General features: G+C 41.3%; 1 protein-coding gene across 2 annotated transcripts; it reads right to left on the bottom strand.

The window, feature by feature from the left end:
• Positions 1-7,776: 7,776 nt before the first annotated feature.
• On the bottom strand, positions 7,777-20,050 carry HEY2 (hes related family bHLH transcription factor with YRPW motif 2). Of its 2 annotated transcripts, XR_013830763.1 has the most exons (6): positions 19,921-20,050; positions 17,936-18,014; positions 17,718-17,801; positions 15,318-15,399; positions 10,509-11,349; positions 7,777-10,420 (listed from the first exon to the last, which is right to left on the bottom strand). XR_013830763.1 is itself a non-coding variant. In XM_079939233.1 (5 exons), exons 1-5 carry the CDS (start codon positions 20,001-20,003, stop codon positions 10,664-10,666), a joined length of 1,014 nt encoding a protein of 337 aa, XP_079795359.1. In that variant the 5' UTR covers positions 20,004-20,050; the 3' UTR covers positions 7,777-10,663. The 2 variants fall into 2 exon arrangements, 1 of the variants encoding a protein (XP_079795359.1); XM_079939233.1 differs by having other exon boundaries at positions 7,777-11,349.
• Between the last annotated feature and the right edge of the window lie 4,734 nt (positions 20,051-24,784).

Genomic DNA, 24,784 nt, shown 5'->3' with positions numbered 1-24,784 from the left:
TCCTGCCCCTAGGTTCTTCAGAACCATTTTTTTTTTTTAGATTCCATATATATGTGTTAGCATACGGTATTTGTTTTTCGGGCCTCTCACTGTTGTGGCTTCTCCCGTTGCGGAGCACAGGCTCCGGACGCGCAGGCTCAGCGGCCATGGCTCACGGGCCCAGCCGCTCCACGGCATGTGGGATCTTCCCGGATCGGGGCACGAACCCACGTCCCCTGCATCGGCAGGCGGACTCTCAACCACTGCGCCACCAGGAAAGCCCTGTTTTTCTCTTTCTGACTTACTGCACTCTGTATGACAGACTCTAGGTCCACCCACCTTACTACAATAACTCAAATTCGTTTATTTTTATGGCTGAGTAATATGCCATTGCAAATATGTGCCACATCTTCTTTATCCATTCATCTGTCAATGGACATTTAGGGTGTTTCCATGTCCTGGCTATTGTAAATAGAGCCGCAATGAACATTGTGGTACATGACTCATTTTGAATTATGGTTTTCTCAGGGTATATGCCCAGTAGTGGGATTGCTGGGTCATATGGTAGTTCTATTTCTAGTTTTTTAAGGAACCTCCATACTGTTCTCCATAGTGGCATATCAATTTACATTCCCACCAACAGTGCAAGAGGGTTCCCTTTTCTCCACACCCTGTCCAGCATTTATTGTTTGTAGATTTTGTGATGATGGCCATTCTGACCAGTGTGAGGTGATACTTCATTGTAGTTTTGATTTGCATTTCTCTAGTGATTAGTGATGTTGAGCATCCTTTCCTGTGTTTGTTGACAATCTGTATATCTTCTTTGGAGAAATGTCTATTTAGGTCTTCTGCCCATTTTTGGATTGGGTTGTTTGTGGTTTTTTTTTTTTTTTGATATAGAGCTGCATGAGCTGCTTGTATATTTTGGAGATTAATCCTTTGTCAGTTGCTTCTTTTGCAAATATTTTCTCCCATTCTGAGGGTTGTCTTTTGGTCTTGTTTATGGTTTCCTTTGCTGTGCAAAAGCTTTGAAGTTTCATTAGGTCCCATTTGTTTATTTTTGTTTTTATTTCCATTTCTCTAGGAGGTGGGTCAAAAAGGATCTTGCTGTGATTTATGTCATAGAGTGTTCTGCCTATGTTTTCCTCTAAGAGTTTTACAGTGTCTTGCTTTACATTTAGGTCTTTAATCCATTTGGAGTTTATTTTTGTGTATGGTGTTAGGGAGTGTTCTAATTTCACTCTTTTACATGTAGCTGTCCAGTTTTCCCAGCACCACTTATTGAAGAGGCTGTCTTTTCTCCATCGTATATTCTTGCCTCCTTTATCAATATTGCTGTAGTTTTTAATGGCGTTTTTTTCTGAAGTAGGAAAGTTCCAGGCAGGTTGAAAACGATAAATGTGAAAATAAACCACAAGGTGGCGTCCTAGTCTCATGTGTCTCATCCAGACACGTTTAATCCAAGCAACACTTAACTTACCTTGGAAATGTTGGATATAGTCAAAATCTAGAGTTTACTGTATTCATAAGGAGCAACAGAGGATTTTTTTTCTTTTAGCTTCTTTCTTCTCGTTTCATATGCTTGATTTTACTTGCATATGTACTGCGCTATCAGATTAAATTTGGGGGGAAGCAATTCAGATAAACTCAATACAACAAGTATGCAGGTCTAGCGTATGACATTTATTCATTCATTCCTCATTCAGTCAGTCATGCATTCATGTATTCAGTCACTTAACTAACATCCACACATATTTTTTGAACTTCTCTTCTGTACCAGACACAGGGCAAAGAGGCCCTGGAAACAATGATGAACAGAAACATAGTCACTATCATTTGCTTTCAGTGTAGCGGTGGAGACAAGATTAATCATATAATCACAAATTTAAATTGCAACTGACAAATTCTGTGAAAGAGAAGTATGTGGTTTACAAGATTCCACAATATGGTGTTGAACCAGTTGGCGATGTTAGAGGAGTGATCCATCTCTCAAGATGTGAAAAATCAGATGAGTTACCTAGGTAAGAAGGAGAGAAAAGAACATTGTGAGTAAAAGGAACATGTGCAAGGCCTTGTAGCAGGAGAGAGCAAGGAGAAAAAGGGCTGGAAAAAAGGGGGATGGCTGGGTAGCAATTCAGAGGTAGCAGAGATAGGTGAGGAGAGGTCTAAGAAGTGGGCAGGGGACAGATCTTGCATGGTCTTGTGGCTTGAGGTTAAGGATTTTGTCCTCATTCTAAGAGTATTAGGGAGGCACAGAAAGGAGGGTGGGAGCAGCTCAAAGTCCCTGCCCAGTCACTGGTGAGTCAATAGCTTCGTCAGAGTTTATGACAGATTCTGCCTTAAGTGCTAGACGGTGGCACGACTCTGTCCGCCTATGTGTGATTAGCTTTTTGATAGTGAAGGACATCATTTAGAAACAGTAATATAACTTCAATCTCAGCTGCATTTATTAGATTTAAGATTTTTCTTTTAAAGAAACATGACTTCATTGTATTTATTTTGGATCAAATGAAAAGCCATAGCTTTTTGAAGACAGAAAACATAAAGTGTGCTCTCTTAACAAATAAATAGATCTATTTAGCTCATCCACAACAAAATAAAAACCTTTGGCACCTAAAATATAAAAGGTATGAAAGACAGTGTTTCGTTTATGGTCATACTGTCTCAGAAAGAACCATGTATTGGCAATTAGGAGACTTGGGTTAGGAGACGACTGTGGGGAAAGATCATCGAACTTCACTCAGCTTCCGCTTTTTTCACCTGCTAAATGAAGCACTTGGTCTAGGTTATGTTCTTCCAACTCTGAAATTCTGTGAATCTCTAAATATATTCAAAAAGAAATATGTACATGCTATTAATTTAAAGAGAATGGGTATTGGGGAACTACCTGGGCATGTATTTGAGTAAAGTTGTGTGAATGGGACTGAATGAGACTTATTTAGGATCTTAAGACTTTTTTTTTAACTTCTGGCCACACCACGTGGCACATGGGATCTTAGTTCCCCCATCAGGGGTCGAAACTGCACCCCCTACAGTGGAAGCATGGAGTCTTAACCACTGGACTGCCAGGGAAGTCCCTTAAGACATTTTAAACGAACTAAATTTGAATAAGCTACACTACCATTTGTTGATAGTATACCATGTGCAAGTCTTATGAACATTATCTCATTTAATCCTCCAAAAATCCTTGTGAGATAGATGTTGCTTTTTAAATCCTATTTTACTGATGAGAAAAACAAAGCTTACACAGATACAGAAATTTGTCCAGAGTCACACAATTAATACATCTCAAGATGTATCCAGATCTGTCTGATTTCAGAACTTGTCCTTTTAGTCATTATACTATTTATTATACCCACTGAATAGTTGAGATTTTAAAAATGACTTAAAAATACTGAGTAGAATAGAGAGACATTGACTAGAATTATAAATATGGATTTCAAGTTATTTATAAGTGATTTGAATAGTACCAAAATTTTTAATAAGCTGCCACATCTTAAACAAAACTGTTTAATAGACGTGATTTAACTAAGTTAAACATGCAGTGTCCTAGATAGGGCTGTGAAACGGCACTACCATTTAGCAGAACACCTCCTTGCTAATATGTCTTTACTGTATCAATAGGGGATATGCCTACAGAATTAAACTTCTAATCTGTACATTTAAAAAGAACAATTAAATAACTTTTACTATTCTCTCAGTTGTCATATCCTGAAAATAAACAGTGGTGAACTTTGTTTCTCCTTCTGTCTCAAGCTCCTGATACCCAAAGCAAGTAAGTTGCCTGCTGGACCTCGGTGTCTTGAGAAGCGACTAAAGGCACTTACATTGAGTTATTGCTCCTGTATTGTTTTGTCTGTGGCTCCTGCTGTTGGGCACGCTTGGGGTTTGACAGTCACATCAAAGGGGTAGACTGTGTTGTGAGAGTAGTCAGCATGGGCCAGATAATTCATGGGTTTATTGCTGAGACCTGTTCCCATGATAGTCATGGTCAGGTGGTACTTGGTGTTTAAGTCTGTTCTCTTGGTGTAAAACATATGCCTTAAGCCTGCTGAATGACTCAGCAGTTGTGGACTCATGGATATTTTTGGGGGGGCTTTCTGAATTTTGAAAGGGGACATAATGGCCCATCAAGCCTCCTTATTGTAGCAGTAAAGGATATTTGTCACCATAGGCAATGCTTGCCCACTGAGCTTGACTGTACCCTCATCTGATGTCACCAGGCTGTCTGTGAGTTTTGATGTTACAGCACTCAACCATTTGTACTATGCTATGCTTATCTTTCTGCTGTCAGAAATATGTCAAAATAACAAAATAAATTTAACAGTGGCTGCTTGTGAGACAAAAAAGTGACTGGCTTAGTTCCTGTTTAGGAAGTGGCTGGTGACTGTGACTGAGAAGTGTGTTATGATGACAATAAAATATGGCCTGTGTGCCTCTGTGTTTTGCCCTCCTGACTGTGAACACGTCTCCATCATCTTGCCAGGCCCCAAGGGAAGCCTATTTAAAGCAGCTGTGCTGGGACAGACTGGCTAGGATATGGGAAGAGGCCAGCCATTGCTGGCCCAGGAGAAAATTTACACAAACAGAGCTACACGAAGCTCTGGTCGTGTTGTTTTGGTGGGAAAAAAACAAAACAAAAAAACAAACAAAAAACACAGTCTTTGGGTTCTCTGCAATTAAGGGAAAAGGCTAAAAAAAAAAAAAGCAATGGAAGAACTAGGAAGCAGGCAGAGTTTTATAGTTTTATAGTATGATAAATAATATTCAGTTCAATAGCTTATAATCAGGAAAGAAGGGGTTAACTCAAGATGCTCAAGATGTTGTTTCAGGAGTTTATGAGCAATATAAAATTTATCACCCTACTTATACAAGTGAAACATTATGAATAATAGCCATTCTTTGCAAAGTAGTTTTTCTTCCACAGGAGAAAATTCGACTGTTTTCACAGCAATGAAAACATAAAACTATTACAACGCAAGCTTAATGCACGAAACTTTAGAGTTAACTTGCCACTTTCTACCCCTTAAAAAATAAGCTTATAAGGCATTCTATTACATGCATATTCCATTTCATATGCATAAATCTCTTCATTCCCACAGACTAACAGAATGACAGCAGAGGTCAAGGAAACAGAATATTCAGTTCTCAGGAGACTAAGAATTTAGAGGCATATAAAAATGTCTCTGGATATAAGATTTTTGCAAAATTATACACATATAAACTGTAAACTGCTATAGAAAGCATGCTTAACTGCAGGCCAAAGAGTTTAGGTTAGTTAAAAACCCCTTCCTGATAACAAGACTTGTTAAAGTGAATGGATTACTGAGCAGGTCTTCATAGGCCAAATGAAGAATGTTGTTTTATGACATGATGGACCTGGAATGTATAAACATTCAGAATAATCCAGCATTTTTCCCTCAAAAAAACTCTTATCTTTTATATCTAATGGAAGACAGGATTTTTTTTTCAAACTCAATTTACTCAGCTATCTAGTCTTAATATGTCACTATTTTGCCTCACTTTTGTCAACCACTTTGACTGAGATTATAGAATATTTCTGGTAGATTTAACAGAGGATAACTTCACTGATTAAGTAATTTAAAACTTTATTAACTCTCAACTGCTTGACAGGTGAAAGTTAAAACTAGGGAACTGCCAAAATAATTTCCTTTTACGTTGCATTACAGAAGAAAGTGGAGTTTTTTTTTATCCTTTAATATATTAAAAGGGAGAGATGGTGGAGATTTTTAAGCTAATTTACTCGTATTTAGCTCAGAGTGATCTCAGGCAGGTTGAGATTCTTGGTTAGTCTGAATGAGTGAGTCCAAAAGTACTGCCAGAAGCCACAGCCTAGAGGTCAAAGGTACGGGCTTAAGAATCAGACAGGCCTGGGCTGAGTCACAGCTCAAACTGCTAGGTATAACCTTGGACAATCAACCTTATTCTCTAATTCCTAATATGTGAAGGTAACAAGACTATCTACTCTATACGATAGTTAACCAGGCTTAAGTGAGGTAACAGATTGCAAGCACTTAGCATGGAGCTTAGCACAGAGAACGAAACAACATTAACAGTTAGTATCACATCTTATATCCGTTTTAAGACCTGTGACTTAAACAGTGTGTGTTGGTTCTGTCAGTTCTAAAAGAGGACCTGATTCCCTAACCAGCCAACCCCATTCATGTCTGTTCTTCTAAAGTTAGAAGTGAGGGAGAAAGTGCCAACTGGGACCTAAGGAACCATTTCTCATCTGCCTCTGGCCCCTCAAACAAGTTTGTCTATGGAAGCCAAGGGACTTTTCTTCTTTTAAAGATGTCTCATCCAAGTTCAAAGACTTATCCTTCCTTCCAAAGAATATGAGCTATAGTCACAGTTTATGATGTCATATTTGCTGTAATGCTTTGTTATAGTTGCTGAAATGCTCACAGCCTCAAGTTGCTAAGATCTTAAAAGAATTACAAGGGGAAGTCAAACTCCATTCTTCAGTAAAATGCAGAACTAGGAATAGTCCCATTGGGCAATAAAAACATGAAAAGCTTAAAAAATATATATCTATCTTTAGATCATTAAGCCATTACAAAGTCAACCCAGATTCTTTGATTTGACTAAGACCCTATGCTGGTATTTTTAAAGTAAGCTAAATCACCCACATTTAGTCTATGTATATTTCTAGCCATGGATTTTAAAAATCACATTCGAATATAATATTATAGTAGTGCCTCAAATCCAAGATACAATTTTGAAAAAAAGTTTTACACTTTGGAAATTGGGATGTGTAAAGTTATTTCGTGGTGGTACTTTTCTTTAAAATCTGACCTTAAACTAATAGTGTATCTTGTAATTGATGGAGTTTTAGACTTATGAAATTCTAAAATTATCTTGCTTTGTGAAGATGTTACCTGAGGTGATTACTCTTACTTTGTGTTAACTTAATTACTAGCAAAGGCACAAGTTGAATATATAATAAGGAAGATAATTTAAAAGGCTTCATTAAGACTGATGATACATGTGGATAATACAACCATCACTCTAGTTAATATTTGAACTATTTTATGTTTGAACATTACTTTAAAAGTCCCTCAGGGACTTCCCTGGTGGTGCAGTGGTTAAGAATCCGCCTACCAATGCAGGGGACATGGGTTCGAGTCCTGGTCCAGGAAGATCCCACATGCTGCGGAGCAACTAAGCCCGTGCGCCACAACTACTGAGCCTGCACTCTAGAGCCCGTGAGCCACAACTACTGAGCCCACGTGCCACAACTACTGAAGCCCGCACGCCTACAGCCTGTGCTCCGCACCAAGAGAAGCCACTACGATGAGAAGCCCAAGCACTGCATCGAAGAGTAACCCCCACTCACCACAACTAGAGAAAGCCTGCGTGCAGCAATGAAGACCCAACAGCCAAAATTAAAAATAAATAAATTTATATAAAAAAATAAGTCCCGCAGATTTCTCCAAATATGATAGGAAATATCATATTTGTAATGGCCAAAGATCCCAAGGAGAGAAAAAGCTTCCCTGGCTAGTTCCTAGGAACCCGTTTCCTCATTTTCAGGGCACCTGCTTCTTTTGAGGGTCTCTATGAATAGCTAAGGTGGTAGTCATACCCATCAGTCAGGCTGTGGGATCCCATAACATTAGAAAGCTGATGTAGACAGCACAATGCTAGGCACACAGTAGTTATTCAATAAATACTTTCTGGCTCAATGATGTGAAATATAAAACTGGGTCCTACTTAGACATACATATAGCTTTCATCATTTGGGGAAAACCAAATTTCTAAAAAAGTCCTCCTTTTCCTTTTTTTTCCTTTTTTATCCCCCCCACCAAAAATCCTTTGAGTTAATTTTGGGACTAAATTTTACACAAACAAAACCCACCAAAAATCAAACCCTAAAAGTTCTTTTCCCATGAACTATAAACAAAATTTTTCTTTTTTCTGTTTTGGTAGTGAACATGAAAATTACCACAACTAAAGGTGAAACACCACTTTCACAAAACATTGGGTCAGAGATGGAAAACTCAATGGTAAATTTAATAGAGTGAAATATGATGTTAAAAACTGAAGATATGAAACACTGATCAAGAACCAATGAACTTTAAACAACTGAAATTACTGACAATGATTATCCTTAGGAACACTGACAACCCTTAGCAATTATGTAGCATGTTGGCTGGCAAATATTTTAATCAAATGATTTGAAAAATAATAACCCATATGTAACTGGGAAGAAAAAAATGTAAGAAAAATAAAGGAAGAGGATAAAAACAAGAAGGAAGAAGGGGATTTATCTTAAAATATTTAATCCAAAAAAAAAAAATCCCGATCACTAAAATAGTTTACATTCCAAAAAAAAGTTATTTGAATGCTGACATTACAACAGGCACAGAATCAACTATTAGATCCTAAATCAAAATTATTTCTATGCCTGCTATCCACAAATCACGATTAAAAAGCAAACTCCAAATACTACTAAATCCATTTTCTTATTTGTTACTTAATTCTATCAGCACTGACAATATAATAGTCACAGAGCTTACAGACAAGGGCAACAAAGGTGATCTGTTTTTGCTCATTTTTTCACCTACTTACAGAAAAAAATTAGATAAACTATATGCTTGATTTTTCAAAACTAAAATAAGAGGCTCCCACTCTTTCCTTTAACTTTGAGCATAATTGATAAGCATAATAGAAACATTTTTTAAAAAATTCTTCTCATATGTTTGGCCCAACAGCTTCAGAAACTCTGAAATAGTCTATTTTAGGCTTCACTGAAGAAGAAGGGATACCTGCCTAATTCCTACAGCATCAAAAGAAATCTTGAGGTAGGTACAGAGAATTTATCATCAGGAGGCATATATATACACACACATACACACACCTATCATGCATGCATGTGATGTTTTAAAAATACTCTATAAATATTTCTGAGTTCCAAAATGTATGACACATTCTAGCTTATTACCCTTTGTTCGGTATACTGGTTTTCGCACTTTTCCAAGAAGAATGGTTAAGAATAAAAGGCAGAGGAAACTGATCACTTCCTGCCTCCAAATGATGTCATACCTATGCTTAATTGGTTTACAAGCTCAAATACACGCTAATTTCAAGGCTGTGAATTATATCAAATGACTTTGAAAGAGCAAAAGAAAAGCCATGGCTTAATTTTTAGTGAAACAAGGCCTTGCTTGAAATTCACGTCAACTTTCCATTCTGCAAAGCAACTCATCCACATAAAAATGGTCAAAAAAGGACTTCATTTAATTAGTGATATGTAGACTTTTGCATAGAAAAAGGTTACAAAGTAATACAAAAAAGACTAGGTACAGTAATTTTAAAACAAATATTTAAAAGTATAATTTTGCATAATGTTTAACATTCTCATAATGTTTATTGCTTTCTCCACACAGCAGAGAAATGAAGTGCATAATAATACATGCTGTGTCTTTGTCTTTCAAACATAAATTCTCACGTGCTCAATTTCAAAGTATTAAGAGATTATTTTGTCATTAAACAAAATAAAAACAACAAAACCAAAACACCATTATGTAGCACTAATCTAGGCATGGACAAAAATAATTTATGTACATCCCATTACATACATTCATCTTGATTTGGGATCAAATACAATCACAAGCTTGACAAAGGACATTTAAAAATCGTGGCTTTTCTCTTCCCGTTGTTCTCTCCCTGCCTCATCACTTCCAGAAATGCAACTTCTCCCCAAAAGGTGACAAGAATAGATTTTACATGTTATCAGGATGAAATGAAGAGGATAAATATGTAAAAATAGTCCAAATGAAACTGAATAAATTAAACTTTTACAAACTGGAGAGTTTTCAAGTTGGCATGAGTCAGATAGCCTCTGGCGGGCACACAGTAGGCAACTGCTTCTAGGTGCACTCTATAAATGCATGTTTTATATAAAGAAGCACCATATTTTGAGCCATAAGAAAAAAAAAAGTGCCTGGGGGTTTGCAGGCAGGGCAGAAATGCTTGTTAATCTGAGCGCTGACGTAATAATTGCTTATACTAATACATTGTTAAATGTCACAACTTGGCAAGTTTGTACAAAAAAAGCAAACTAGGATAAAACTAGGTTTCTCAACTTGAAAATTACTTTCAGCAATCCTTTTGGCCAATAAAAACCTGTTGATTTCAACAGAGTGCTCTTTTCTGGTATTTGTACTAAAACGTCTGCAGCCTAATGCAAGACTTCTGTCCCTTCTCCTTTCTTAACCTAACCTCTACGCTCTTCTTTACTTGTGCAACGTTGTATGTTCAAAAGAAAACTTTATTAGCTCAGGCACTTATGAAACATGAATATTTTTTTTTCCATTTAGTTTCAAGAAAATTCAGTCAGGGCATTTTCCTTCCCCAATTCAGACATCGTGATGCACTGCTGGATGGTTCAGTCCGTATATTTTCCAGGAGACTTCTAAATGAAAACAAGTGTGACATTTTCAAAAGTTGCTGATGTCAGTTACCAAACTGCCTTAAACCGAAACAGAGAAAAAAGATAATACCACATTTCCACTTCTGAGGTTTGTGTCTCAAATAGCTTTATTGTTCCTTTGTGGATCCGCAGACATCTATATGGCTACTTTCAGGGTGCAGAGGTTTTAAGCTGACTCTGAAATAAAGGACATTCAGTTACTACTGCAAGAAGTTCAGTGAAAACTTAAAAAGCTCCCACTTCTGTCCCCCAGGGTCGGTAAGGTTTACTGTTTGTTCCACTGCTTGTCTGCTGAGGGCTGGACGTGGCTGATACCGACAAGGGAGGGCTGATGGCTGTGGCAGCTGCCACCGCTGCAGCTGCGTTTGGGGGGAGCATGGGGAACGCCCCAGCGAAGGACAGAGGGAAGCTGTGCGCAGCTGCCGTGGCTGCTGCAGCGGCTGCGTGGACAGTGGCCGAGAGGGACAACAGAGAAGTGGAGAGAGGTGGCACACAGGGGGCGACACTGCCTGTTGATGGCATCCGAAGGGCAGAGTCTGCGTGGGCAAACGTGGCCGTGAGGAGGGTGGAGCCATGGGCAGGAGGCACTTCTGAAGTGGTGGAGAGGCGGCAAGGCGTGGGCTCCGAGGCGTGGAGTCCGCTGGGTTGGAGCAGGGCTGCCGGAAGGTGATGGAAGGCCGCCGCCCAGTGGTGAGGATGCAGGGGGTGATGGTGGTGGGCCAGAGAGGAGGTCATTGCCGCCGCCTCTCGCTGTGAGGCACACGTGCTGAGATGAGAGACCAAGCGCACCCGCAGTGGATCAGAGGAGTCCAGGCCTTCCACAGAGCTCAGGTACCTTGCCACTTCGGTTAAGCACTCTCGGAATCCAATGCTCATGAAGTCCATGGCAAGGGCATGGGCGTCAAAGTAGCCTGAAAGGAGGTTTGAGCAAAGTGGGGGCCAGGAGAGACAGTGAGAGAAAGAAGGATACAATTATGAAGAGTAGCCACCACCTACGTTCCACCCTGTCCTTCAGAGATTTAAGAAGAACGACGATCCTTTCTGAGAACGTTGCCAGCTATTTATGGTTGTAATTTTTGCAGAAGTTAAGAAAGTGCACTTTGCAATTCACATGTGTGACAACTCTGGCAATGCTATGTACTGCAGTTGTTCCTGCAACCAAATAGCACAGTGGGGAAAAGAATTAAGAACATCTGTGTTTCAAACACTTCCAGAAAAAAAAAATGGTGTCTCTTCTTTTGTATTGTGGGATAGTGAAATTTTCTGGTAAACTTTTCCACGGTATAACAGAGTACCAGTCTCTCTGTCTCTGTCACATGAACTGGAGATTAAAGGGTTTATCTGAAACATCCTCACTCTCTTGGCATTTATAACTGAGATGTGAAATGCATATGAGCAGTTTGAGGACTTTTCAGAAATGTGCCAGAACTGCTCAATAAATTCATAAATGCTTCTTGACTCAGTGTTTTTTATCAACAAAATGAAAACACCATTACTTTGTATGGAAAAAAGTTAAAGAAGCAAAATGATTTTTAAAAATTTGGTTACTAATTTGAAGATCTTATTTTTCTATCAGGTAATATAACATTACTATAACTCCTAGTTTTCCTGAAGTCCAAATATATATTTCTTTCATTGGCTAGCTTCCTTTTTTCTGGCATCCGTCCAAGAAAAAAATGTATATTAATTGTGTCAGTGTGTATGCACATACCCTTACACCTAAGGTTACTACCATTAAAATGGCTAGAGCTGGTCACATTTATGAGAATCCCTTTTTATCCAAAGATAACACATTAGAATAGAAAATAGTAACATCTGATTAGAATCAGTGCCAATTTAGGGTACTGATAATGATCAGACATTTGGGGAAAGGTCACCACTTTGAATAAGTGACCTCTAATATGTATAAACGTATCCTTTTTAGACTTTTTTTCTCATTTGCAACTTTTTTTTTTAAACAATTTTCAAATTAAAATTTAGTCTACTCACTTCAGGGATGTGTATATACATAAATGAGAAATATCACATTCAAACAAGGTTATTTTCATCTAAGGCATTTACTACATTCCCTTTTTTATGTTTTTGTAGATCAAAGTATTACCTGTTTTGTTTATCATCTATTAACAATTAGATTAGCACTTTGGAAAATAGTAGTCACAATATTCAAAGTCCAAGAGCTAGAACTTCAACAGAAATTTGGAAGTCCCAAAAAGAAATTTGAGGAAAACATATACACCATTAAGACCGTAACAACAACAGCACAAAGCTGACATAAGAGAACATCATGAAATGTGGAAGATAGCAACAAAAAGAGTCATCATCCCAGGACTTCAGCATGGTTAGCAATAAAGCCCCTGGCATTAGGAGGGAAAGTTCTTCCTGAAGACGCCGCCTCCAAAGAAAGACTTCACATAAGAGTCCTCAGGGTTCTCTGCAAGGCTTTGCAGACTTCTGACTTCATGAGAGAAGGGAGATAATCATCAGAGTAGACAAGAGTCCAGAAACCCAGAGGGATCTAGAAATTTAGGTTACTCTACTAAATCCTCTCTAGAAACTCCTGCAATACCAAGACAGATTAAAGAATGGACCAACAGAATTGTACCCCAGGAGCTTCCAAGTATCTTCATGAGTCGGCATGAAGTAATTGAAATTTGTGATTTGCCAGCTGTATGGGGTTGTATATGGGTGAGTTCTCTGTTGCATCTTAAGGAATATAAATTATGTAATTCCTATACTGTTGCTGAATGCAGAGGGAAATGACGATGAGCAACTGTTTCCTGCGACCGCATCTTGGGCCAATAATCATAGCACAGGGGTCCACACCACTTCCATCACTGCTCTCTGGGCTTTAAGTGAATAAGCTCACAACAACCTTGTGAAGTGAACACTATCACTGTCCTCATTTTACAAATGAAGAAACTGGGGTTCAGAAAAGGTCAGTCCTTTATCTAGGGTCACAGACCAAAAAAAAGAAAAACAAGCCAGGATTTGAAACCAGGCAACCCAAATGCAGTGTCTGTCCTTCACCAGTACATTCTGAGGCCCCCATAGCAGCTGTGAGTCTTTAACAACTCGAGCCCACACTGCCAGCCCCACTTCTTCAAGGCCCACACGTTCTCCTGTGAGGTGACCTCTCTAATGAGCTGGCAGTCAGGCGACTCGTATGGAGCTCGCTCGGAAATGTCTGTTCGCAAACTATTTTGGGATGAATTTTAGGACCGTTCAGGTAGCCAAGAATAGCAACCACGATGGAACTTAGTGTTTATAATAAGGCATAAGAACAATATTACTCTTTAGAAGTATAGCTCATGCCAAATATTTGAAACGCTGATAAAAATTCTTAGCCTTGTGGCTAACAATGCCAAGGGAAGTAAAGCAATCAAACAACTTTCCCTGCACGATCACTAACCCGATCAGTCCCCTAACATCCTGAGGGAGCAGGTGTAGAGACAGAATCCTGGGGCGGCGGGGGGCCTCGAAGGCTCAGAGGGCTAGTACAGGCCTCCTTGTGCAGCCCAGCACCTCTGTCTAGGCTTAAAGGTGGGTCAGTGGCCGAGCTGGGCTGGATCACAGGCTTCTAGAATTTCATCCAGTTCTCTTCCCTATTACGTAAGAATATTTGCAGCCTATGCCGAGGGTTACATTTTAAAGGGTAGAAATCACAATTCCATACCCATTCAGGATGGTTATTCAGGCAGGACGGACGGTTCCTTGAGAAGGTACAACAGAGGGTAAGTCACATCGTGTGTGAGGGCGTCCCTTTACAATGATCACCGCCCCCCCACCCGACACAGGTAAAAGATGGTGAAGGTCAGGGCTGATGCTCCACAGGTCCTCAGCTGGAGTTAGACACTGAAATACTTCTGTACCAATTGATAAACAGCTATTTCCCTCCAATGCCCTGCCCCTGTCCTGACCTAGGGCAAACTCTGATACTACATAATAAAAGGTTAATGCTGAGCAGAGATAAGCGTTCAGGGTGTAGCTGCGGCACTTAGCCCCTGTGGTACCCTCTCCTTACCCAGTTATCAAATATATGGGACAGCCCTTGGCTAAGATGAATACCAAAGGCCTGTGTGAAGGGTGAAAAAGATATAAAAGGGCAAAATCAAGTCTGAGTGATGTGTGAGAAGTGGGATAATGAAATCTGAATGAATACTACATCGTTTAGGATCTCAAGTCCATTCATAGCATGAACTGAGGGTCAGGAACTGGACTATTCTTCCCTAAATCACTATCCAGTACAGAAGACATCTCTCCACAGCACTGGGCCCAGGGCACCTGCTCCTGTTTGCTCTTCACAGGAATGACTGCTCCATCAGTGGTTTCCGGGACAGAGATTCACTACCTGCACTTCAAATGCTCTGTGTGGTCTAAATCCAAGATCAACCAAACTCTGAGAACAACAATGAAAATTCACTTCCTTTGGAAGAGCTGCATTATAGTGAGTCCTATCCCTGATTTAACAGGGGACTGGGGAGAGGGAAAGAAGAGAAAAAGATTGTGTCTAACCTCCTGTTTATGTTTGGATGTTTGTGTGTTTGTTTTGTCTTTCTGTACAAATTCCAGCATGCACTTCTGAAAGTCCCAAACAAACCTCTGACCAGGCTGCTGTGAATGAAGCTTTACTCCCACAGTATTATAAAAGCAAACACAAGCCCAGGGTCAAGTGCTTCTTTTGTTCCAGAAGTTCTTTCCCACGAGTTCAATCCTGCCATTAGCATTGATTTCCACGGCTTTAATCTGGGACCTCCTATCGCAGCTCGTTAAAGAACTGTTCAACTATGACTTCCTTACAATCTTAGGGAGAAAAAATGAAAAGAGAAAGGTAGAAGGGGCGGCGGGGGGGAGGGGGGGGGTGATGAAGTCACCTACTTACCTTTACCCCCAGTTGCCTGGAGCATCTTTAAATGATCGACTGTCATTTGCAGTATTTCAGCTTTTTCTAACTTTGCAGATCCCTGAGTAAACAAATAATAAAATCTTATAAGTCCTATGGAAATGAATTTGGAAAAACTTACCCTGAATTTTTCATTTTCCCTCTCACTAGAAAATTCTAAGTTTAACTTTTTCACAGAAAAATATGAATTCTTCCTGAACTTTACATGAAAACACTAATTGCATCACACCTAATGACAGATATTTGCCATTTTAACTTTTAAAGACTAAAAGGCATAATAATTTTTAAACACAAAAATAATTACACTAAGATAACTCTACTCAAACTACTACAACTGCAAAAATCTCAAACTGCATCAAACTGGTTAATAATATACTTTATTTTATCAGGGGATATACAACAGTCTTATATAATGCTTAAGTCTAGATCAGTTGAATCCAACTCTGGAGGAAAAGCAGATAGGATCTCATAAAATTATTGTTAAAAAGCATATCTTTCAAAAATAGATAATTCTATTATGCCTTTAAGGTAATTCATACTACACCACTGTAAGTATAGAACCAAAAGTGCGAAGGGAAGACTTTCAAGGTTTTTTTTTCCCAATAATTACCAGCAGGTGTCACTGTAAATTCCAAGACCATAAACAAGGAAGCATAATCTAACTTGAATCTAATAAGCATCAAAAATGCTTAAGGATATTTGAATCCTTTAAAATAGTTCTTAATAAAATTTTCATTGTATTTTTATGCCCCTCCCCCATTTTAAAACAAGGCAACCTCTGGAAACCAACTGAAATACAAATGTGCCACTTCAAACTGTCTCAGAGGGCTGTGGGTGGCTTCTAATTTCTTGGAAGAGCTAAATAATTAAATCAGTATGTTTTCTTGAAAAGGAAACTGCAGTTTATTTCAGGTTCCTATGCTTTACTTGTTTTGTGAAAATTGTCAGCACCCAGTACATGGTGAGAGTGCCAGAGTGACTTAAACTGCTTGAAAGAACACTCTTCTAATTATATTGTGACAGGGCCAGCTCTCTAGGGTTGGTCGCCAAGCTCAGCAAATGGGAAAGCCTGTGTTTATGGTAACTAACTGCCAAACTACTGAGGTTTGCTTTTAAGGTTTAAGTCGACATTTAAGAAAAAAAATCTAACGAACTCCAACCCCCCAACCCCCCGCCAAAAAAATCACCGAACTGTTTCTCATAATTGCAGACATTTCAGCACTGAAAGTAAAAACGTCACTGATTACTGATATTTCCATTTTCAACGTATTGTCATGGGAAAAGCTAATAATCAAAACTACAATTTGCCCATTACATTTAGCTCATTAAAGACAGTTTCAGCATATAGAGTGGTGCCTTTTTTCTCTTAAAAATGTATAGTCAACAGCATTTGACAACTTGTACTTCTATCAATGTTCAGTTTTTCCATGAATATGTACAGTAGTTTCAGTGAAAGTGACTAATAACAAAACTGCAGTTTCTGGATAATTTCCAAGGGCTTTGTAGGGCTTGCTTTATAATGTTTGTGGTTCATGAAGTAAACAACAAAATGGAATAAACAAACAACAGCTGTCTTATACCCTATTTGAATTTAATTGAAAGTTACTTTCAACAAAGGTATGATGCCATACTCTTTGAAAGATGCTCTTTGAAATCTATCAGCCATGGCGGCAGAAGGAAAAACACAACTCTTCAAAAATGAAAAGGAAGATTTAAACATTTGGCTTTCTACTTATACTAAGTGTGCAAATCTTTTTTCCTTCTTTTTTTTTTTTTTTTTTTTGGTAAAGGAATACGTTAATTCTGAAAAGGGGAATTTATGGCTAGTTTGATTTTTCTACCAACTTCCACAAAGATGCCTCGAAACAAACATCATTCTATTAAGCCAGGAATTAAAAATGAAACCAAGTGGTTTGGTAAATAAATTTTGTTAGTATTATTATTTAGGAAATAGAGCTAGAGGTGTTACTTCCTCGGCTTGGATTATTTTTTAAAATAAAAAGCTTACTTTTTAAAGAATAGTTTGAGACAAAAATGAAATTTCACTTGGATATCTTTTCTGAAGAAGAATACTACATACAGCTCAGTTTTAAACAAAACCACTACTGGTATTCACAGAAAGAACAGAGAGAGCGTGAACATGTTACCCTTAAGGGAAAATAAGCTAGAGAATGGAAATGTTTTTCAACTTCATGATGGATTATGTTTTTAATAGTTTTGCCACAACAAAGCATTTTATTGAAATAGCTGCTCTGTGCCAGATCACGGCACATACACCATTATTTTAATGAGCTTTAAGAAGAACCCACGTTGCCAGATGAGAGAATCAGCTTTTTTGAGCTCACTGGTGGGGTGGTCAGGATGGGGGGGGCAGCTTACTTGTTTTTCAAAAGCGGTTGGCACCAGTCGTCTCAGCTCAGATAAACTGTTATTTATCCGATCTCGACGCCTTTTCTCTATTATCTATCCCCAAAAAGCAAAACAACAACAAAAGTTCATGAATACACAAATGATAAAATTACTCGTAATGGAAAAATACAACTGCTACACATTAGGCTGGATTACATGAAATAAAAAGACAAAAAAAAATCACATACCCCTCTCCTTTTCTTTCTTGCCATAATCTGAGATGTCGTTGTTGGAGAATTCGATCTAATCACAGAGCTAGTACTTTGTCTATGAAATAAGAAGAGTTTGTCAGGTGCTGCATTAACATAACAATTGTTTTCTTCTGGGTGCTTGATGGCATCCATTAAATATTCAGAGTGATAGCACAGTTCAGATCAGCATTATTTTATTCTTAATTCTTGCTCTTTACAGACTTTGCTTTCAGCCCTTATATCTCTTTTCAGGTAGGAATCATGCCTTTTTTTCTTTTAATGACTAATCCAGATGTCAAATCCACTGGCAAAAACGTCCCTAAACTTTTACTGAGCCTCCCAATGAAATAATTATGGGCAGTCAGGGTGAGAAGTTAGATATTAGTACTTCCTAGTTCCACTCATAAATGTTTCTTAAAAGTCAATTAATCTCTAATAGCATCCCTCCTCCTCCCTCTGGTAAGACCCACTGAACAAAGCAAAGCTATTTTAAAATAATTACTATCAAACAGATATACAGCATCACATGTCAAACTGTTGTCCCTAGATGCAATCTTTAAAATAAACAGAAGTTACCTTACTATTTCAAAATTCCAAGTAGTCATACAAGAAAAAAATGACAACTTCAATGTTTTCTATATTAATCTTCCAAAAGAATGACCCAAAATTAAATATGCCACTAATAGAAAAATTAAAATTAGATCAACTACTAGGTAAATGTTTTACTTTGAAAATAAAACTCTAGGTGAGTATCTCTCAGCCTTCAATCTAAGCTTAAACCTCTCAGAGTTGTAATCCATCTTGAGTTTGCTAATGAAAAAATATTTTATATCAGAAGTTCAGTCAAATCACTATATTGTCACATAGTTTTTATGATCCTTTCTAGTTTGTATCTGTTTCTCTTCATAATTCATAGATACTCTGCTTCCTCATGTTCTCAAATTCTCCAGGTTCCTGTTATTTGTTCTCTTTCATTATAGAAATATTGCACACACCAGGTTCTTATTACCTCACCTTCTCACTTCTGGATCTTATTTCTGAATTAACTGTTCCCCTCATTCCCATCCCCTTCTCAACTGGTTTCACCTTTCACATGACATCTTTTGTTTTTCGGATCTCATTTTTTAAGATGACACAACACTTTATTAGAAGATACTTTGCAAACAACGTTTCAAGCGAATATCTTTGCTTTTAATGATTCCAGTCTAAGGTTTGTACATATTAGAATAATAATATTGAAAGAAAAGCAGTTTTCCAAACGTAGAATTTTACTCTTTGAGTGACAGCTGCAGATAAATAATTAAGGTGCTTCTGGGGATGCCAATTAGAAGCAATTATCATTTGACCCGCCTTGGCACTAAAACGCCTCCATAACCTCTCTCTGTCACTGGAAAGTGGAGGTCTGGCTTCCGTGATCACGATCTCGATCTTCTCCAGACTCAGGAACAAGCAAAGAGATGATGCCTGAAACGATCCTTTATCTGTCACTCACACTCCCGTCAGCCAAGTCACATACGATCAACTTGGAAATCTCAGCCTACTTAGCCTTGACATCGCTAATTGCTTTCATGGCTCCAAAAAGCAAGTCATCTTTTAGTCTCTTTAAAAATAAAAAAAAATCATTTTTTTCTTTCTTCGCCTGGCCCATTTTGAAAGTGCTCCCAAATGCAGTTTCGGTGGCGGGGGCGTCGTCCGTCTCCCGGGCGTGCCACTCCGCACGCCCAACGCTGACAGCCGGGGACCCTCCTTCTCCAACCTCTGCACACTTTCAGCCGCCCCACCCCTAGGGTGCAAACCCACATGCCTCGCCCCACCCGAACACGCGCTCCTGAGCGCCCACCCCTGAAAGTTTTTCGGGCAAAACTTTCCCCGCTCGGTTAGAACGCGGCGCAGAGGAACCTCGGGATTTCCAAGTAGCCGCTCGTACACAAAGCTCCCCGATGCCTCGGGCTCCGGACAGCTCCCGCCGAGCCCGCGCTCACCCCGAGTAATTGTTCTCGCTCCCCACGTCGATGGTCTCGTCCATGTCGCTCTCAGAGGTCGTCTCCTCGCAAGGGCGCTTCATCACGGCGAACACCGCGCGGGGTGCAGCCGGGCGGGAGCCTCGGACACCAAGCCGGACGCAGCGCCCTCCCCGCCTGCCTCCTCCCTCCCGCCCTCCCTGGGCCCGGGCAGGCGCGGCTCGGCCGGCAGCGCGGTCGGCTCCTCGCGGCTCTTTCCCACGCTGCAGCCCAGCTCGGCCGCAAGAGCCGGCGCCGGCCACGCCTCCCCGCGCGGGCGGGGCCCCCTCGCCCGCCTCCAGCGCGCAGGCCCCCGCAGCTCCGCCGGGCACCGCCTCCTCGGGAGTCAGCGTGGCCCGGGATTGGCCGGAGCGGAGGGGCGGGGCCGCTCTCGCCAAAGCCCGCCGCGGAGCTCCGGCTGAGGCGTGGGAACGCGGCCGCGCATCTGGGGCCCGGGAGCAGAGCGCGGGTGGAGAGAGGCGGCGGCGAGCGGGAGCGCGAAGTCGCTAACTCTAGATAGGGAAGCGCGCGGACGTGGGCACAGGCGCGGGCGCGGGCGCGGGCGCGGCGGGGGCGGGGGCGGGCTGGCGAGGGGCGGGCTCTGGACCTCGGCTTTTGGCGCTCCTCCGCACCCAGCAGTCTGCCGGTGAAGTTTCAGCCCTGTGTTTAAAGAATAACCCCAAGCGCGTGGCTGAGTGTGAGCGAGCGTGTGTGACGTCGGGAGGCGCCGTGGCTTAACCGAACCGCCCCACTCGGCTGTCCCTTGTCTGGACCAAAACTGCTGACTGACTGACCCTGGCGGTCACATTTGCCCTCTGGGGTTTTCGAAAACCCTAAATCAAAGTTGCTTCTCTTTGGCAACTCCCAAGGCTACTTCCGCGGCCTCTGGGCTGTGAACAGATAAGGACGCAAGTTTCCCCGACCAGGTACTTGACAGCTGGCGGTCGGAGGGTCTGAGAGACCGGCCACCAAACGATTTTCTAATTGCACCTAATCAGTTCTTTCCATTTGGCCACTGAGGCTGTGGATAATAGATCCCGTTGAGTAGACCGTGGGCTGGAGTTGTGTCTACTCTGGTGGCAGGAAGGACTAGAGCAATGATGCGGGTATTTCAGGACACAATTTTAGTAGTTTTTCAAGTTCGAGTTTTTCGGGCTTGGATTATCCAGATAATTGCAATTCACACTCCCTGGTTTGGGTAATCTCAGCGGTAGAGTTAAGTACAATCCCGGACGTGAAAAAAAATCGCGCTTGGAAATTAATTTGTTTTCTAAAAGACGAATGCGTGTCCAGTCTTTAGTGCATTGGACAGCGTGGGTTGTATAAAACTCTAGATGTGCTTGTAAAACATGTTTTCAAGCTGCTCTTTCCATCCATGCTCTGAGGTAGTTGTTTGAACCCGCTACTTAGTTGTGTCTATGCGAGGGCAGCGGGAGGCGGTGGGCCCGCCGGGGCGCCGCGGTACCGGGAGGCGGGCGCCGGGTTGGTCGGGGTTGAGCTCGAGACTCCACTCGTTGCGCCGGGACAGCTCGGTGCTTAGGGCAGAAAAGCCTCTGAGACAGAGGCGTCAATCAGTCGCCACAGCCCTACGCCACGACGGAGTATTATTTTTCTGGGGATCTGCTTAGGTCGTCCCCCTCTGACACTCCATTCTCTCCTCACACAAGACCGGCGCGGGGCGGGGAGGAGAAGAGGAAGGGATGAGACTTGAAAAGACCGGGCCCGGGCCGGGGCAGGGCAGGGGGAGAGCGGGAAGGACCTGCAGTCCGCGGGTTAAGCCCTCGTTAAACCACAAAACCCCTTCCCCACACGCCCTCGTCTCTTTTGTGCGGTCCCCACCGCGGCGCCTGCAATAACCGTGTGAACAGAAACCCGAAACGTTCCATCCTGACTTCTGAAACTTAACACCGGGCAAAACACACAGTCGTCGGGAGCCGGGCGGGGCCTGGTGGGGATGCACCCGGTCAGCTCGAGGCCGCGGGGGGCGGTGACCCCCCAGCTCGGCTGTGGGCCTCCCCTCCGCGCGGGTCTCCGGGCCTTTGCTTCGCTGCAGCGCCGGCTGCCTGAGCGCGCTGCGGGGAGCCGAGCGGGCTCGCCTCCCTTCGGCTCTGACCTCCCCCGACGTCACTCGGCTCTCGGTCCTCACAGCCCGGCTAGGGAAGAGCCAGATCTGCGCGGGTCGACCGTCCCACCTCCCCGGCGGATGCGCCCGCGGCCAGTCCGCGCAGACCACGCGGGGACACGCCGCCTCCAGCCTGGGGCGAACTCAGCCTTCACGACTTTTAGCGAAGGGTGCGCATTTTTCTGAAAGCGAATGTCTACAGATGCAATTAACCTTGGCCACGCGATCAAATTAGCGGGCGCTTCAAAACGCCGGGGACAAAACCTGAGATCATTACTGAAAAAAAATTTAAGAGTTCTTTCTCACTATCCTACTGTATTTAATTATAATAATTGCGAAGAATTGCGAAGAGGGAAATGACTTGCTTGAAAAAAAGTTGCAGCTGGTTGAAGTTTTTCCATACTTGTCTCTGAAGACTTAACCACTGTACCATGCTATAAAGAAAAATGTGGCAGGGACGTTCGAAATGCACACGCGGATTTACTGTCGCTTAAAAATACTTCTTAAGCAAAGAGGGTCATATTTTAAAAACGTTTAGAACAGTGCCTGGTACGTTGGAAGCGCTCTATATATGTCTGTTAAATAAACAAGAATGCGTAAGGCAAAAGACCTCGGCGTTTTGAACACGACCAAAGTAATAACATGCTAACTTATCTGCAAGATACTTGATCGCAATTAGGCAGCACGAGATGTTTCAATTAGGTCTTTTATTCCCCTCTAATATCCCATTTGCCTATGCCCTGGTCAGGCGCCTTGTCTGACACTGAAAGTGCTTCTCGGGTCAGAGGGAGAAACGGAGGAAACTCTTTAAAACGCCCCAGCATCATTAAAAACGGTGGTGGATTCTCTGGAGTGCGAGAGCGAGGTGTAGGGGTGGCGTCTGCAGAGAGAAAGAAAAGAGAATGAGAAAACCGCGGGATTTCAAGCTTCATCGCCCCTCAGCGACATCCTTTTCAGTGAAAGTTGGTTGAAGGCTTAGGAAGAACTCGGGCAGAAGAAAAGATGTCCGCGCGCAGAGCAAACCACAGTTCGTTCCTTTTCAAAGATTTGTACAATGAGATAATTAGACCGAAAGATACGAAGAACTTCCCTACAAACGAAATGCCATTAGGAAAGAAAGCCCAGAAAGACAGATCTAAACGGAATGGAGGAGGAAAGACTCAGCTGTCTTCCCGAAATTGGTCCTTTCCTCCTTGTTTTGTCCTTCTGTGATTTAACTCACTTACTGACGTGAGTGAGATGTCTTAATATAAAGTTACAGTTTTTGCACCTGTATTTTATACATCTGGCCATTTTGACCCTGTTATAGCTTGTCCCACAAAATTTGAGTTGTGTTGCATAAATTAATGAAGTGATTACTTTGCTGCATTTTAAAATGCTCCTTGCAGCATTTCTGGAAGGAAAGCAGGATTTTTTTTTTTTAATTCTAGGTCTGCTTTTTTCCTCATTAGAGCACTCTGATTTTTCAAGATCAGTGGTCACACTTTGTTACTTGGTACTTCTCTGAATCCTTTGAGGTACTGCTTACAGTTACTGTAAAAAGTGTCAGCCACTCCAGTGTTTGGGTTCGTTAGAAAGTCACTAAGACATGACACCACTTTAAAAAAATGTTTTAACTGAGCTTCACAGTGAAATACAGGCAGCTCTGTTATTTAAAGACCTTTATGTTAGTCTGAAAAGGCTAAGTGCACATAGTTCATATTGAGAAGTCCAATATTTTGCCCTTTCTGAAATATAATTATTTACACAGCTTTCTCTTGCAAATGGAAGACAAGCAGGTCGCCCCAAGATGTGCTAGTCTATTTGCAATTGCTGGGGCAGGTGACATGCAGGTGCGTGCGTCTGTGGGCAGCCTTGCTGGGCTGGCTTCCCTGACTACAAGGCTATTGTGAGCTGGCAACACTTTAAAGTGTGTGAGAATGCTGCACCCTGAGAGTGGAGGCCAAAGGCAAGATCCTTGTAAATTTCAATACCTTTCTCAACATCAGTCTGGCAGCAGGCAGCCCAACCTAGGGTCACCGTTGGACACACATTTGCAAGCTAGTAAAGCAAAACAAAGCAGAAAGCAAGGGGAAATTTAGGCCCACCAACCTTGAAGTCATCCATAAAAGGGAACTGCTTTACCAGTTAACAATTATCCTTGCCTGGTTACCCACAAAAAGTGCATCGTTTTTTCTTGGCTTGCCCCAATAGGTGCTACTTATTTTTTACATCAGAAGCTTCAAGGTAGGAAGTCTAAGACCCAAAGGCCCCTTTCTTGGAGATTAGAATGTTTAAATTGATCTCTGTTATTAAGGGGCAATTTATTTAAAAGCTTTTATTTCATGAGTGATGTTATTAGTACCTAGCACATGCCCAAGGAGGAAGGCTGGTTTTATTGCAGGACACAGGAGAAGAGGGTTGTATAATTAAGTAACCAGTTTTCCATACCCCTGTAAGCAACAGTCAAAAGATAACTAAACTCACTATATTAACTTCCTCTTTGTGAGTGTTAAACTGATGTTGGCAGGCTTTTCTATTAAGGAAATTCTTTAAAATTTTCATTTTCTTGAAGTTGGTTTGATTGAGAGATTTTTTTTCCCCCTCTCAGGAATACAATAAGAAATATTCGCTCCTCTCATGGAAATCATCTTTTAACTAACTTCATCCCCATCCTCTAGAATAGAATAGTGCCTGACACATAATGGATATACAATAAATGGTTTGTGAATGAATTTCTTGTCA

This window comes from Stenella coeruleoalba (genome assembly GCF_951394435.1).
Source record: "Stenella coeruleoalba genome assembly, chromosome: 12".
NCBI classification, from domain to species: domain Eukaryota; kingdom Metazoa; phylum Chordata; class Mammalia; order Artiodactyla; family Delphinidae; genus Stenella; species Stenella coeruleoalba.
The sequence above is the reverse complement of the archived record's forward strand: the minus strand, read 5'-3'. Positions and strand labels throughout refer to the sequence as shown.

Coding starts and splice junctions, on each gene's coding strand:
- HEY2 (XM_079939233.1), bottom strand. CDS start 20,003: ATGAAGCGCCCTTGCGAGGAGACGACCTCTGAGAGCGACATGGACGAG. Junction 17,802..17,935: donor CAAGAAAGAAAAGGAGAGGG/GTATGTGATTTT, acceptor TTTTGGGGATAG/ATAATAGAGAAAAGGCGTCG. Junction 11,350..15,317: donor CCAGGCAACTGGGGGTAAAG/GTAAGTAGGTGA, acceptor ACCTCCTTTCAG/GCTACTTTGACGCCCATGCC.